Below are 15,752 nucleotides of genomic sequence, written 5' to 3'. Positions count from 1 at the left end.
TGCAGGGCCACACATCACCCCTCAACATATACCTTCAGCCTGCAGGGCCACATATCACCCCTAACCTTATACCCCCAGCCTGCAGGGCCACATATCACCCCTCAACATATACCTTCAGCCTGCAGGGCCACATATCACCCCTAACCTTATACCCCCAGCCTGCAGGGCCACATATCACCCCTCAACATATACCTTCAGCCTGCAGGGCCACATATCACCCCTAACCTTATACCCCCAGCCTGCAGGGCCACATATCACCCCTCAACATATACCTTCAGCCTGCAGGGCCACATATCACCCCTAACCTTATACCCCCAGCCTGCAGGGCCACATATCACCCCTCAACATATACCTTCAGCCTGCAGGGCCACATATCACCCCTAACCTTATACCCCCAGCCTGCAGGGCCACATATCACCCCTCAACATATACCTTCAGCCTGCAGGGCCACATATCACCCCTAACCTTATACCCCCAGCCTGCAGGGCCACATATCACCCCTCAACATATACCTTCAGCCTGCAGGGCCACATATCACCCCTAACCTTATACCTCCAGCCTGCAGGGCCACATATCACCCCTTAACATATACCTTCAGCCTGCAGGGCCACATATCACCCCTAACCTTATACCCCCAGCCTGCAGGGCCACATATCACCCCTCAACATATACCTTCAGCCTGCAGGGCCACATATCACCCCTCACCTTATACCCCCAGCCTGCAGGGCAATGTATCACCCCTTATCTTATTCTTTCAGCCTGCAGGGCCACATATCACCCCTAACCTTATACCCACCAGCCCGCAGGGCCACATATCACCCCTCAACATATACCTTCAGCCTGCAGGGCCACATATCACCCCTAACCTTATACCCCCAGCCTGCAGGGCCACATATCACCCCTTAACATATACCTTCAGCCTGCAGGGCCACATATCACCCCTAACCTTATACCCCCAGCCTGCAGGGCCACATATCACCCCTCAACATATACCTTCAGCCTGCAGGGCCACATATCACCCCTCACCTTATACCCCCAGCCTGCAGGGCAATGTATCACCCCTTATCTTATTCTTTCAGCCTGCAGGACCACATATCACCCCTCACTTTATACCCCCAGCCTGCAGGGCCACTTATCACCCCTCATCTTATACCTCCAGCCTGCAGGGCCACCTATCACCCCTCATCTTATACCCCCCAGCCTGCAGGGCCACATATCACCCCTCATCTTATACCCCAGCCTGCAGGGCCACTTATCACCCCTCATCTTATACCCCCAGCCTGCAGGGCCACATATCACCCCTCATCTTATACCCCAGCATGCAGGGCCACTTATCACCCCTCATCTTATACTCCCAGCCTGCAGGGCCACATATCACCCCTCATCTTATACCCCAGCCTGCAGGGCCACATATCACCCCTCAACATATACCTTCAGCCTGCAGGGCCACATATCACCCCTAACCTTATACCCCCAGCCTGCAGGGCCACATATCACCCCTCAACATATACCTTCAGCCTGCAGGGCCACATATCACCCCTAACCTTATACCCCCAGCCTGCAGGGCCACATATCACCCCTCAACATATACCTTCAGCCTGCAGGGCCACATATCACCCCTAACCTTATACCCCCAGCCTGCAGGGCCACATATCACCCCTCAACATATACCTTCAGCCTGCAGGGCCACATATCACCCCTAACCTTATACCTCCAGCCTGCAGGGCCACATATCACCCCTTAACATATACCTTCAGCCTGCAGGGCCACATATCACCCCTAACCTTATACCCCCAGCCTGCAGGGCCACATATCACCCCTTAACATATACCTTCAGCCTGCAGGGCCACATATCACCCCTAACCTTATACCCCCAGCCTGCAGGGCCACATATCACCCCTCAACATATACCTTCAGCCTGCAGGGCCACATATCACCCCTCACCTTATACCCCCAGCCTGCAGGGCAATGTATCACCCCTTATCTTATTCTTTCAGCCTGCAGGACCACATATCACCCCTCACTTTATACCCCCAGCCTGCAGGGCCACTTATCACCCCTCATCTTATACCTCCAGCCTGCAGGGCCACCTATCACCCCTCATCTTATACCCCCCAGCCTGCAGGGCCACATATCACCCCTCATCTTATACCCCAGCCTGCAGGGCCACTTATCACCCCTCATCTTATACCCCCAGCCTGCAGGGCCACATATCACCCCTCATCTTATACCCCAGCATGCAGGGCCACTTATCACCCCTCATCTTATACTCCCAGCCTGCAGGGCCACATATCACCCCTCATCTTATACCCCAGCCTGCAGGGCCACATATCACCCCTCAACATATACCTTCAGCCTGCAGGGCCACATATCACCCCTAACCTTATACCCCCAGCCTGCAGGGCCACATATCACCCCTCAACATATACCTTCAGCCTGCAGGGCCACATATCACCCCTAACCTTATACCCCCAGCCTGCAGGGCCACATATCACCCCTCAACATATACCTTCAGCCTGCAGGGCCACATATCACCCCTAACCTTATACCCCCAGCCTGCAGGGCCACATATCACCCCTCAACATATACCTTCAGCCTGCAGGGCCACATATCACCCCTAACCTTATACCTCCAGCCTGCAGGGCCACATATCACCCCTTAACATATACCTTCAGCCTGCAGGGCCACATATCACCCCTAACCTTATACCCCCAGCCTGCAGGGCCACATATCACCCCTCAACATATACCTTCAGCCTGCAGGGCCACATATCACCCCTCACCTTATACCCCCAGCCTGCAGGGCAATGTATCACCCCTTATCTTATTCTTTCAGCCTGCAGGGCCACATATCACCCCTAACCTTATACCCACCAGCCCGCAGGGCCACATATCACCCCTCAACATATACCTTCAGCCTGCAGGGCCACATATCACCCCTAACCTTATACCCCCAGCCTGCAGGGCCACATATCACCCCTTAACATATACCTTCAGCCTGCAGGGCCACATATCACCCCTAACCTTATACCCCCAGCCTGCAGGGCCACATATCACCCCTCAACATATACCTTCAGCCTGCAGGGCCACATATCACCCCTCACCTTATACCCCCAGCCTGCAGGGCAATGTATCACCCCTTATCTTATTCTTTCAGCCTGCAGGACCACATATCACACCTCACTTTATACCCCCAGCCTGCAGGGCCACTTATCACCCCTCATCTTATACCTCCAGCCTGCAGGGCCACCTATCACCCCTCATCTTATACCCCCCAGCCTGCAGGGCCACATATCACCCCTCATCTTATACCCCAGCCTGCAGGGCCACTTATCACCCCTCATCTTATACCCCCAGCCTGCAGGGCCACATATCACCCCTCATCTTATACCCCAGCATGCAGGGCCACTTATCACCCCTCATCTTATACTCCCAGCCTGCAGGGCCACATATCACCCCTCATCTTATACCCCAGCCTGCAGGGCCACATATCACCCCTCATCTTATACCCCCAGCCTGCAGGGCCACATATCCCCCCTAATCTTATACCCCAGCCTGCAGGGCCACTTATCACCCCTCATCTTATACCCCCAGCCTGCAGGGCCACATATCACCCCTCATCTTATACCTCCAGCCTGCAGGGCCACCTATCACCCCTCATCTTATACCCCCCCAGCCTGCAGGACCACATATCACCCCTCATCTTATACCTCCAGCCTGCAAGGCCACCTATCACCCCTCATCTCATACCCCCCCAGCCTGCAGGGCCACATATCACCCCTCATCTTACAGCCCAGCCGGCAGGGCCACATATCACCCCTCACCTTATACCTCCAGCCTGCAAGGCCACCTATCACCCCTCATCTCATACCCCCCAGCCTGCAGGACCAAATATCACCCCTCATCTTATACCCCCCAGCCTGCAGGGCCACATATCACCCCTCATCTTACACCCCAGCCTGCAGGGCCACATATCACCCCTCATCTTATACCTCCAGCCTGCAAGGCCACCTATCACCCCTCATCTCATACCCCCCAGCCTGCAGGGCCACTTTCACCCCTCATCTTATACCCCCCAGCCTGCAGGGCCACATATCACCCCTCACCTTATACCTCCAGCCTGCAAGGCCACCTATCACCCCTCATCTCATACCCCCCAGCCTGCAGGACCACATATCACGCCTCATCTTATACCTCCAGCCTGCAAGGCCACCTATCACCCCTCATCTCATACCCCCCAGCCTGCAGGGCCACATATCACCCCTCATCTTATACCCCCCAGTCTGCAGGGCCATTTATCAACCTTCATCTTATACCTTCAGCCTGCAGGGCCACATATCACACCTCATCTTATACCCCCAGCCTGCAGGGCCACATATCACCCCTCACCTTATACCTCCAGCCTGCAAGGCCACCTATCACCCCTCATCTCATACCCCCCAGCCTGCAGGACCACATATCACGCCTCATCTTATACCTCCAGCCTGCAAGGCCACCTATCACCCCTCATCTCATACCCCCCAGCCTGCAGGGCCACATATCACCCCTCATCTTATACCCCCCAGTCTGCAGGGCCATTTATCAACCTTCATCTTATACCTTCAGCCTGCAGGGCCACATATCACACCTCATCTTATACCCCCAGCCTGCAGGGCCACATATCACCCCTCATCTTATACCTTCAGCCTGCAGGGCCACATATCACCCATCGCCTTATACCCCCCCAGCCTGCAGGGCCACTTATCACCCCTCACCTTATACCCTCAGCCTGCAGGGCCACATATCACCCCTCATCTTTTGCCCTCAGCCTGCAGAGCCATGTATCACCCCTCATCTACCCAAATCCATTACCCATCAGCCTGCAGGGCCATGTATCACCCCTCATCTACCCAAATCCATTACCCATCAGCCTGCAGGGCCATGTATCAACCCTCATCTTATACCCCCTGCCTGCAGGGCTACCTATCACCCCTCATCTATCCACTACCTAACAGAGCCAATCCCTGACTGCACCTGCCTACAAATAGCGCCCCCACCTGGAAGATTCCAATTAGCTAGAGCAGAGCTGTAATTTCCCAAAATTCCCTGCACATACCAGGATTTCCTGATCTGAATCTATCCTCGTCTTTCCTTACTGTCTCCAATAACTCAGCAGAACAGTGAATGCAGCTCTGAAGTATAATACAGATCGCGCTGTGTCGGAGGCTTCATTACCGACCAAAGGTAAAAACTCCATAAATGTTATATGATCGGCCCCTCACCTATCTGACACCGGGCACCGAGCCACCCACTGGGGCACACACACCGATTAACATCAATGCATCGTCCTGCGTTCTGACAGGGGGGAGAGCAGAGAGCTGTGGGGAGAGAGAATATTATCTATGGTGTTACATAGGACTGCAGGTCACATCTATACATTATCTGTACTCAGAGAGTTATCACTGTTATCTGTGGTGTTACATAGGACTGCAGGTCACATCTATACATTATCTGTACTCAGAGAGTTATCACTGTGTTATCTGTGGTGTTACATAGGACTGCAGGTCACATCTATACATTATCTGTACTCAGAGAGTTATCACTGTTATCTGTAGTGTTACATAGGACTGCAGGTCACATCTATACATTATCTGTACTCAGAGTTATCACTGTGTTATCTGTGGTGTTACATAGGACTGCAGGTCACATCTATACATTATCTGTACTCAGAGAGTTATCACTGTTATCTGTGGGGTTACATAGGACTGCAGGTCACATCTATACATTATCTGTACTCAGAGAGTTATCACTGTTATCTGTGGGGTTACATAGGACTGCAGGTCACATCTATACATTATCTGTACTCAGAGAGAGTTATCACTGTGTTATCTGTGGTGTTACATAGGACTGCAGGTCACATCTATACATTATCTGTACTCAGAGAGTTATCACTGTGCTATCTGTGGTCTTACATAGGACTGCAGGTCACATCTATACATTATCTGTACTCAGAGAGTTATCACTGTTATCTGTGGTGTTACATAGGACTGAAGGTCACATCTATACATTATCTGTACTCAGAGAGTTATCACTGTGTTATCTGTGGTGTTACATAGGACTGCAGGTCACATCTATATATTATCTGTACTCAGAGAGTTATCACTGTTATCTGTGGTGTTACATAGGACTGCAGGTCACATCTATACATTATCTGTACACAGAGTTATCACTGTGTTATCGTGGTGTTACATAGGACTGCAGGTCACATCTATACATTATCTGTACTCAGAGAGTTATCACTGTTATCTGTGGTGTTACATAGGACTGCAGGTCACATCTATACATTATCTGTACTCAGAAAGTTATCACTGTTATCTGTGGTGTTACATAGGACTGCAGGTCACATCTATACATTATCTGTGCTCAGAGAGTTATCACTGTGTTATCTGTGGTGTTACATAGGACTGCAGGTCACATCTATACATTATCTGTACTCAGAGAGTTATCACTGTTATCTGTGGTGTTACATAGGACTGCAGGTCACATCTATACATTATCTGTACTCAGAGAGTTATCACTGTTATCTGTGGTGTTACATAGGACTGCAGGTCACATCTATACATTATCTGTACTCAGAGAGTTATCACTGTTATCTGTGGTGTTACATAGGACTGCAGGTCACATCTATACATTATCTGTACTCAGAGAGTTATCACTGTGCTATCTGTGGTCTTACATAGGACTGCAGGTCACATCTATACATTATCTGTACTCAGAGAGTTATCACTGTTATCTGTGGTGTTACATAGGACTGCAGGTCACATCTATACATTATCTGTACTCAGAGAGATATCACTGTGTTATCTGTGGTGTTACATAGGACTGCAGGTCACATCTATACATTATCTGTACTCAGAGAGTTATCACTGTTATCTGTGGTGTTACATAGGACTGCAGGTCACATCTATACATTATCTGTACTCAGAGAGTTATCACTGTGTTATCTGTGGTGTTACATAGGACTGCAGGTAATACTTAGTACATTGCGCTGTGCTGTTACAGATTCCCCTTGTACATACGTGTCAGACATTGTTCTCCGCTGTATCCTGATGGACACTGACAGGTATCCGAGGCCACACACCGACCGCCATTACCGCACGGCAGCTCACAGACGGCTGAAAAGAGAGAAGCGGCGCCATTATACAGGATCAGCGCTCGCTCTGATCCATCATTATACACAAATACTATTATAATACACATGTATGATTCCATAATCAGGCCTTGGGCCTGACAGCTGCACTCACTATTCTGCTGTCACATCATGTCTTATCCTCCAGAGCTGCACTCACTATTCTACTGTTATATTATGTCTTATCCTCAAGAGCTGCACTCACTATTCTGCTGTTATATTATGTCTTATCCTCCAGAGCTGCACTCACTATTCTGCTGTCACATCATGTCTTATCCTCCAGAGCTGCACTCACTATTCTGCTGTTATATTATGTCTTATCCTCAAGAGCTGCACTCACTATTCTACTGTTCTATCATGTCTTATCCTCCAGAGCTGCACTCACTATTCTACTGTTATATTATGTCTTATCCCCCAGAGCTGCACTCACTATTCTGCTGTTACATCATGTCTTATCCTCCAGAGATGCACTCACTATTCTGCTGTTACATCATGTCTTATCCTCCAGAGCTGCACTCACTATTCTACTGTTATATCATGTCTTATCCTCCAGAGCTGCACTCACTATTCTGCTGTTACATCATGTCTTATCCTCCAGAGCTGCACTCACTATTCTGCTGTTCTATCATGTCTTATCTGGTTCAGTGTGAATACAGCCTGATCTGCCATGGGGCAGTGTATGGGAACGCTCCGCACTCTGCGGCTCTGGATGTGACTGGATAACACCTCCTGGCATCACACATGGGTCCTCACCTGTCTGGCAGCTGGGCCCTGTCCATCCTGACGGGCAGGAGCACATGTTATGTCTTAAGCAGGTTCCTCCGTGGGCGCAGGGCAGGGAGCACATGGCTGAGAAGGGGGAGACGTGCGGTTATATACAGAAGAGATATGAAATATACAAACAATACAAAGTGATGGAGGCGCGGCGGACCAGATGGGGGCAGTATGGGGGCCACTAGGGCCGCTCCATCCATCTGTCCCCAGAGGATCCAGCCCCTGTATCTAGATAATGATAATATAAGTGAAATAATGGCCACCTACCTGAACAGCCGGGCCCCGGGTAGCCTGCAGGGCAGTCACATGTGTCAGGGGCCACACACACCCCGTAATTCTGACAGGGCGGATTACACACGGCTGAAAATACAGGACAAGCAAAGTGATCAAAACAATCCCGTCACAATCCCGTCACAATCCCGTCACAATCCCGTCACAATCCCGTCACAATCCCGTCACAATCCTGTCACAATCCTGTCACAATCCTGTCACAATCCTGTCACAATCCTGTCACAATTACTGTCACCATCCCATCACAATACAGTCACAATACAGTCACAATCCCGTCACAATCCTGTCACAATCCTGTCACAATCCTGTCACAATCCCGTCACAATCCCGTCACAATCCCGTCACAATCCCGTCACAATCCTGTCACAATCCTGTCACAATCCTGTCACAATCCTGTCACAATCCTGTCACAATCCTGTCACAATCCTGTCACAATCCCGTCACAATCCTGTCACAATCCTGTCACAATTACTGTCACAATTACTGTCACAATTACTGTCACAATTACTGTCACAATTACTGTCACAATCCCGTCACAATCCCGTCACAATCCCGTCACAATCCCGTCACAATCCCGTCACAATCCCGTCACAATTACTGTCACAATTACTGTCACAATTACTGTCACAATTACTGTCACAATTACTGTCACAATCCTGTCACAATCCTGTCACAATCCTGTCACAATCCTGTCACAATCCTGTCACAATCCTGTCACAATTACTGTCACAATTACTGTCACAATCCTGTCACAATCCTGTCACAATCCTGTCACAATCCTGTCACAATCCTGTCACAATCACTGTCACAATCACTGTCACAATCCTGTCACAATCCTGTCACAATCCTGTCACAATCCTGTCACCATCCCATCACCATCCCATCACCATCCCATCACCATACAGTCACCATACAGTCACCATACAGTCACCATACAGTCACCATACAGTCACCATACAGTCACCATACAGTCACAATACTGTCACAATACTGTCACAATCACCATACCGTCACCATACCGTCACCATACCGTCACAATACAGTCACAATACAGTCACAATACAGTCACAATTACTGTCACCATCCCATCACCATACAGTCATAATAGATATCGGGGGGGGGGGGGGGGGGGGTATTCCTACATACACTGAACCATCACTGCATTAGGAACAGTTGACATCTTTTGGCCAATACCAGGATACCAACGGCTGTCCAGGCATGCTGGGAGTTGTAGTTTTGAAACAGCTGGAGGCACCCCTGGTTGGGAAACACTGATCTATACTATATGGTCCAACATGCTGGGACTTGTAGTTTTCATTTGGGGCAGCTGCTGAGCCACAGGCTGTATCTGGGCATGCTGGGAGTTGTAGTTAGTAACTAACTGCAACTCCCGAATTTAATTAAAAAAAAAAAAAAAAAAAAAGGCGATTAAAAAGTCCCATCAAAACAAAAAATGGTTCTGTTAAAAACTACAGACCGGGGGGCAAAAAAATAAATGACCCTCGTACAGGAACGTATAAGGAGAAATAAAAAGTTATAGGGGTCAGAACAGGACATTTCCCCACATATGTGTATCCTGTGATGTCACGAATATATAATTATTCATGCAAATTAGCTTGGCCGGTATTTTTTACAAGAAAGGTGGCGCCCCTCATCAGATACATAGGGGGAGATTTATCCAAATCCCAGGAGAGGGAAAGTTCACCAGTCGCCCATAGCAACAAAACAAAAATGAAAGCAGCGATCGGATTGGTTGCTATGGACGACGGGCCAGCCTTCCTCTGCACAGGTTGTGATGACATAGATCTCATTATATTGGAGTTCTGTAAAGTGGTTAACCCCTCGCCCCGGGATACGGTCATGTGACGGGTCTCCTTACGTTGGCACTTGGTGCGGTCATCAGAGCGGGCAGTGAACCCCGCGTAGCAGCTGCAGTTATAGGCGCCCAGGAAGTTGTCACAGGTCTGCTGACACCCGCCACGGGTGAAGTCCGCGCACTCGTCCACATCTGACAACACAAAGAAAAGCTATATACTCTTACTTCATAATATATATAACTGCAATGCATGTAGTATTGTATACTGACCTAGTATATTGATCCTATGTGGCATTAAATATGGTAAAGTGGGCACTACTATATAACACTGCTGTGTTGGCTCTAGTATACAGCTCTACTGTGTTGGATCTAGTATACAGCTCTATTGTGTTGGCTCTAGTATACAGCTCTACTGTGTTGGCTCTAGTATACAGCTCTACTGTGTTGGCTCTAGTATACAGCTCTACTGTGTTGGATCTAGTATACAGCTCTACTGTGTTGGCTCTAGTATACAGCTCTACTGTGTTGGCTCTAGTATACAGCTCTACTGTGTTGGATCTAGTATACAGCTCTACTGTGTTGGATCTAGTATACAGCTCTATTGTGTTGGCTCTAGTATACAGCTCTATTGTGTTGGCTCTAGTATACAGCTCTACTGTGTTGGATCTAGTATACAGCTCTACTGTGTTGGATCTAGTATACAGCTCTACTGTGTTGGCTCTAGTATACAGCTCTATTGTGTTGGCTCTAGTATACAGCTCTATTGTGTTGGCTCTAGTATACAGCTCTACTGTGTTGGCTCTAGTATACAGCTCTACTGTGTTGGCTCTAGTATACAGCTCTACTGTGTTGGCTCTAGTATACAGCTCTATTGTGTTGGCTCTAGTATACAGCTCTACTGTGTTGGCTCTAGTATACAGCTCTACTGTGTTGGCTCTAGTATACACCTCTATTGTGTTGGCTCTAGTATACACCTCTATTGTGCTGGCTCTAGTATACAGCTCTATTGTGCTGGCTCTAGTATACAGCTCTATTGTGTTGGCTCTAGTATACAGCTCTACTGTGTTGGCTCTAGTATACAGCTCTACTGTGTTGGCTCTAGTATACAGCTCTATTGTGTTGGCTCTAGTATACACCTCTATTGTGTTGACTCTAGTATACAGCTCTACTGTGTTGGCTCTAGTATACAGCTCTATTGCGTTGGCTCTAGTATACAGCTCTACTGTGTTGGCTCTAGTATACAGCTCTATTGTGTTGGCTCTAGTATACAGCTCTATTGTGTTGGCTCTAGTATACAGCTCTATTGTGTTGGCTCTAGTATACAGCTCTACTGTGTTGGCTCTAGTATACAGCTCTACTGTGTTGGCTCTAGTATACAGCTCTATTGTGTTGGCTCTAGTATACAGCTCTACTGTGTTGGATCTAGTATACAGCTCTATTGTGTTGGCTCTAGTATACAGCTCTACTGTGTTGGCTCTAGTATACAGCTCTACTGTGTTGGCTCTAGTATACAGCTCTATTGTGTTGGCTCTAGTATACACCTCTATTGTGTTGGCTCTAGTATACACCTCTATTGTGCTGGCTCTAGTATACAGCTCTATTGTGCTGGCTCTAGTATACAGCTCTATTGTGTTGGCTCTAGTATACAGCTCTACTGTGTTGGCTCTAGTATACAGCTCTACTGTGTTGGCTCTAGTATACAGCTCTACTGTGTTGGCTCTAGTATACAGCTCTATTGTGTTGGCTCTAGTATACACCTCTATTGTGTTGACTCTAGTATACAGCTCTACTGTGTTGGCTCTAGTATACAGCTCTATTGCGTTGGCTCTAGTATACAGCTCTACTGTGTTGGCTCTAGTATACAGCTCTATTGTGTTGGCTCTAGTATACAGCTCTATTGTGTTGGCTCTAGTATACAGCTCTATTGTGTTGGCTCTAGTATACAGCTCTACTGTGTTGGCTCTAGTATACAGCTCTACTGTGTTGGCTCTAGTATACAGCTCTATTGTGTTGGCTCTAGTATACAGCTCTACTGTGTTGGATCTAGTATACAGCTCTATTGTGTTGGCTCTAGTATACAGCTCTATTGTGTTGGCTCTAGTATACAGCTCTACTGTGTTGGATCTAGTATACACCTCTATTGTGTTGACTCTAGTATACAGCTCTACTGTGTTGGTTATACTATATAACACTGCTGTGTTGGCTCAAGTATACAGCTCTATTGTGTTGGATCTAGTATACAGCTCTATTGTGTTGGATCTAGTATACAGCTCTATTGTGTTGGCTCAAGTATACAGCTCTATTGTGTTGGATCTAGTATACAGCTCTATTGTGTTGGATCTAGTATACAGCTCTATTGTGTTGGATCTAGTATACAGCTCTATTGTGTTGGATCTAGTATACAGCTCTTATGTTGGATCTAGTATACAGCTCTTATGTTGGATCTAGTATACAGCTCTATTGTGTTGGCTCTAGTATACAGCTCTATTGTGTTGGCTCTAGTATACAGCTCTATTGTGTTGGCTCTAGTATACAGCTCTATTGTGTTGGCTCAAGTATACAGCTCTATTGTGTTGGCTCTAGTATACAGCTCTATTGTGTTGGCTCTAGTATACAGCTCTACTGTGTTGGCTCTAGTATACAGCTCTACTGTGTTGGCTCTAGTATACAGCTCTACTGTGTTGGCTCTAGTATACAGCTCTACTGTGTTGGCTCTAGTATACAGCTCTACTGTGTTGGCTCTAGTATACAGCTCTATTGTGTTGGCTCTAGAATACAGCTTTATTGCGTTGGCTCTAGTATACAGCTCTATTGTGTTGGCTCTAATATACAGCTCTATTGTGCTGGCTCTAGTATACAGCTCTATTGTGTTGGCTCTAGTATACAGCTCTACTGTCTTGGTTCTAGTATACAGCTCTATTGTGTTGGCTCTAGTATACAGCTCTATATTGTGTTGGATCTAGTATACAGCTCTATATTGTGTTGGATCTAGTATACAGCTCTATTGCGTTGGCTCTAGTATACAGCTCTATTGCGTTGGCTCTAGTATACAGCTCTATTGCGTTGGCTCTAGTATACAGCTCTATTGCGTTGGCTCTAGTATACAGCTCTACTGTGTTGGCTCTAGTATACAGCTCTACTGTGTTGGCTCTAGTATACAGCTCTACTGTGTTGGCTCTAGTATACAGCTCTATTGTGTTGGCTCTAGTATACAGCTCTACTGTCTTGGATCTAGTATACAGCTCTACTGTGTTGGCTCTAGTATTCAGCTCTATTGTGTTGGCTCTAGTATACAGCTCTACTGTCTTGGTTCTAGTATACACCTCTTGTGTTGACTCTAGTATACACCTCTATGGTGTTGGCTCTAGTATACAGCTCTATTGTGTTGGCTCTAGTATACAGCTCTACTGTGTTGGCTCTAGTATACAGCTCTACTGTGTTGGCTCTAGTATACAGCTCTACTGTGTTGGCTCTAGTATACAGCTCTATTATGTTGGCTCTAGTATACAGCTCTATTGTGTTGGATCTAGTATACACCTCTATTGTGTTGACTCTAGTATACACCTCTATTGTGTTGACTCTAGTATACAGCTCTACTGTGTTGGTTATACTATATAACACTGCTGCGTTGACTCTAGTATACACCTCTATGGTGTTGGCTCTAGTATACAGCTCTATTGTGTTGGCTCTAGTATACAGCTCTACTGTGTTGGCTCTAGTATACAGCTCTATTATGTTGGCTCTAGTATACAGCTCTATTGTGTTGATACTGCTCTGACTCTATATTGTTGGCACTTCCATATATATTGGAGCCACTATATAACCTTAGTGTTGGCTCTATTATATGTAGACTTGAGGGTTGTTGGGGCCTCCATGATGATGCCCGTTTTCCTCCTGCCCGGTCCTCACCATCACACGTTCTGCCATCACCACTAAGGCTATAACCAGCCCGACAGCTGCACTCGATGCCGCCCTCCTGGCGATGGCTGCACCGCTGCTCACAGCCGCCATTATTCTGCTCACATGAGGTGATGTCTGTCAGGACGGATCAGGAAGATAAAGAATAGTGAGGGGCGGGTGATGGCGCCATTATATCTATCATCCCTTATAAACATGAATGAGCTCCCCCCGTACTCACTGATGCAGCTCCGCTGATCCTTGGCCAGAGCCTGGTGTGGGGGGCACAGGCAGACGAACCCCCCCTCAGTGTTATTACAGGAGTGGGAGCAGCCCCCGCTATCGATCTTACACTCATCAATATCTGAGGAGAATGAGACGACAGAATGAGACCCCAAGACCCGGAGAGCGACCCGTGTAAACTGGCATTATGATAATGTAATGGATAGAAGATGGGAGATAAAAAGAGGCTGAATGGTGGCAACTACAGAGGTCACCCCCCCCCCCCCCCCCCTCGATTTCACCCCCAGGTGATAATTTTCTGGATCATTTACATGACCTGTTTTTAGGAAACGCCTACAAGATTTGGCTCAAACAATAGCAGAAGGTTACGTCTCACTCATGTCTATGAGTGCCCCCTGCTGGTTCGGTGTCAGTACAGATCCCTCTCTGGATTCCTTCCTATTCGTGACGTTTATCTGGATCAGTTATGACGGCTCGGCCTTCTTACCCACACACTGACGTTGATCCACATGGAGCTGAAAACCCTTCCCGCACGAACACTGATACGATCCTTCCGTGTTTCTACACGTCTGCCGGCAATTTCCATTGTCCGTCTGACATTCATCGATGTCTAATGGAAAGAAGGACGGAAATTGTGATTTCTTCTACCGCAACCGACTCAAAAACATCTATTCTATAACACGATGGAAAACCATCTGCAATGTAAAGTCTATGGCAACCGATCTTCACCTGTACAGTTCCTTCCGTTGGGCAGGAGATGGTATCCCTGGTGGCACTGGCACCTGAAGCTTCCGGCCTGGTTCACACACAGCTGCTCGCAGTTCCCGTTATCCACCGAACATTCATCAATATCTGTAAATATAGATACAAATATCAGGAGACGACAATGGTCACCTTGAGATTACCCATATGGTGGATCCAGGAGAAGTCATGTTCCTATATATAAGTCCATGTTTTAACTGCATTTTCATGTTTCACCTATATCCTTGTGCTGGCAGTGTGCTGCTGTATTCTTCTGTTGCTGTATATCTAGCCTAGTAGCGTGCACCTGTAGGCCAGGTCCATATAATAGTTTGGTATCAACTAAAGTGCTGGCTGACTTATTCTTTGTCTGTATTGTACATACGGGGGAGTGGCTACCTCCATGTTGGCCTTACACCCCACCCACCTCTATCGGGGGTATATAAGGTGTCTTGGATGTTCCAGACCCTGCCATGCTTACTGAACTGTTCACACAGAGGCATATTCACAGTGTAGGGTCCGTCCCAATGAGGCCACCTTATCGCGGTGGGACGGTCCAAGCTATTTGACCGCCGGCGGAGACAAATTTGCGAGCTAAGTGCCTCACTATTTCATAGTTTCACATTTGCATCTATTACACCATAGCTGTATAGCTCTCCATGTTTTATCTGCATGTTCATGTTTCACCTATATCCTTGTGCTGGCAGTGTGCTGCTGTATTCTTCTGTTGCTGTATATCTAGCCTAGTAGCGTGCACCTGTAGGCCAGGTCCATATAATAGTTTGGTATCAACTAAAGTGCTGGCTGACTTATTCTTTGTGTA

At 47.7% G+C, this 15,752-nt stretch overlaps 1 protein-coding gene across 4 annotated transcripts in view; it reads right to left on the bottom strand.

Moving 5' to 3' along the window:
* LOC130311602 (fibropellin-1-like) overlaps window positions 1-15,752 on the bottom strand; it is a 49,362-nt gene that overhangs the window by 13,739 nt on the left and 19,871 nt on the right. For all 4 annotated transcript variants that reach the window (XR_008859924.1, XM_056552495.1, XM_056552496.1 and 1 more), the window contains exons 8-16: window positions 14,918-15,040; window positions 14,676-14,798; window positions 14,187-14,309; window positions 13,958-14,083; window positions 10,112-10,240; window positions 8,209-8,301; window positions 7,921-8,016; window positions 7,058-7,153; window positions 5,261-5,356 (exon numbers count right to left, since the gene is read on the bottom strand). Coding sequence is in view for 3 of the 4 variants with exons in the window: in XM_056552495.1 (XP_056408470.1) it covers window positions 5,261-5,356; window positions 7,058-7,153; window positions 7,921-8,016; window positions 8,209-8,301; window positions 10,112-10,240; window positions 13,958-14,083; window positions 14,187-14,309; window positions 14,676-14,798; window positions 14,918-15,040 (1,005 nt within the window). In the remaining variant the exon portion in view is untranslated. The remainder of the gene's footprint in view (window positions 1-5,260; window positions 5,357-7,057; window positions 7,154-7,920; window positions 8,017-8,208; window positions 8,302-10,111; window positions 10,241-13,957; window positions 14,084-14,186; window positions 14,310-14,675; window positions 14,799-14,917; window positions 15,041-15,752) is intronic.

Source organism: Hyla sarda, unplaced genomic scaffold, assembly GCF_029499605.1.
Source record: "Hyla sarda isolate aHylSar1 unplaced genomic scaffold, aHylSar1.hap1 scaffold_165, whole genome shotgun sequence".
NCBI lineage: Eukaryota > Metazoa > Chordata > Amphibia > Anura > Hylidae > Hyla > Hyla sarda.
Note: the sequence above shows the minus strand (reverse complement) of the source record. Positions and strands in the feature narration are given on the sequence as shown.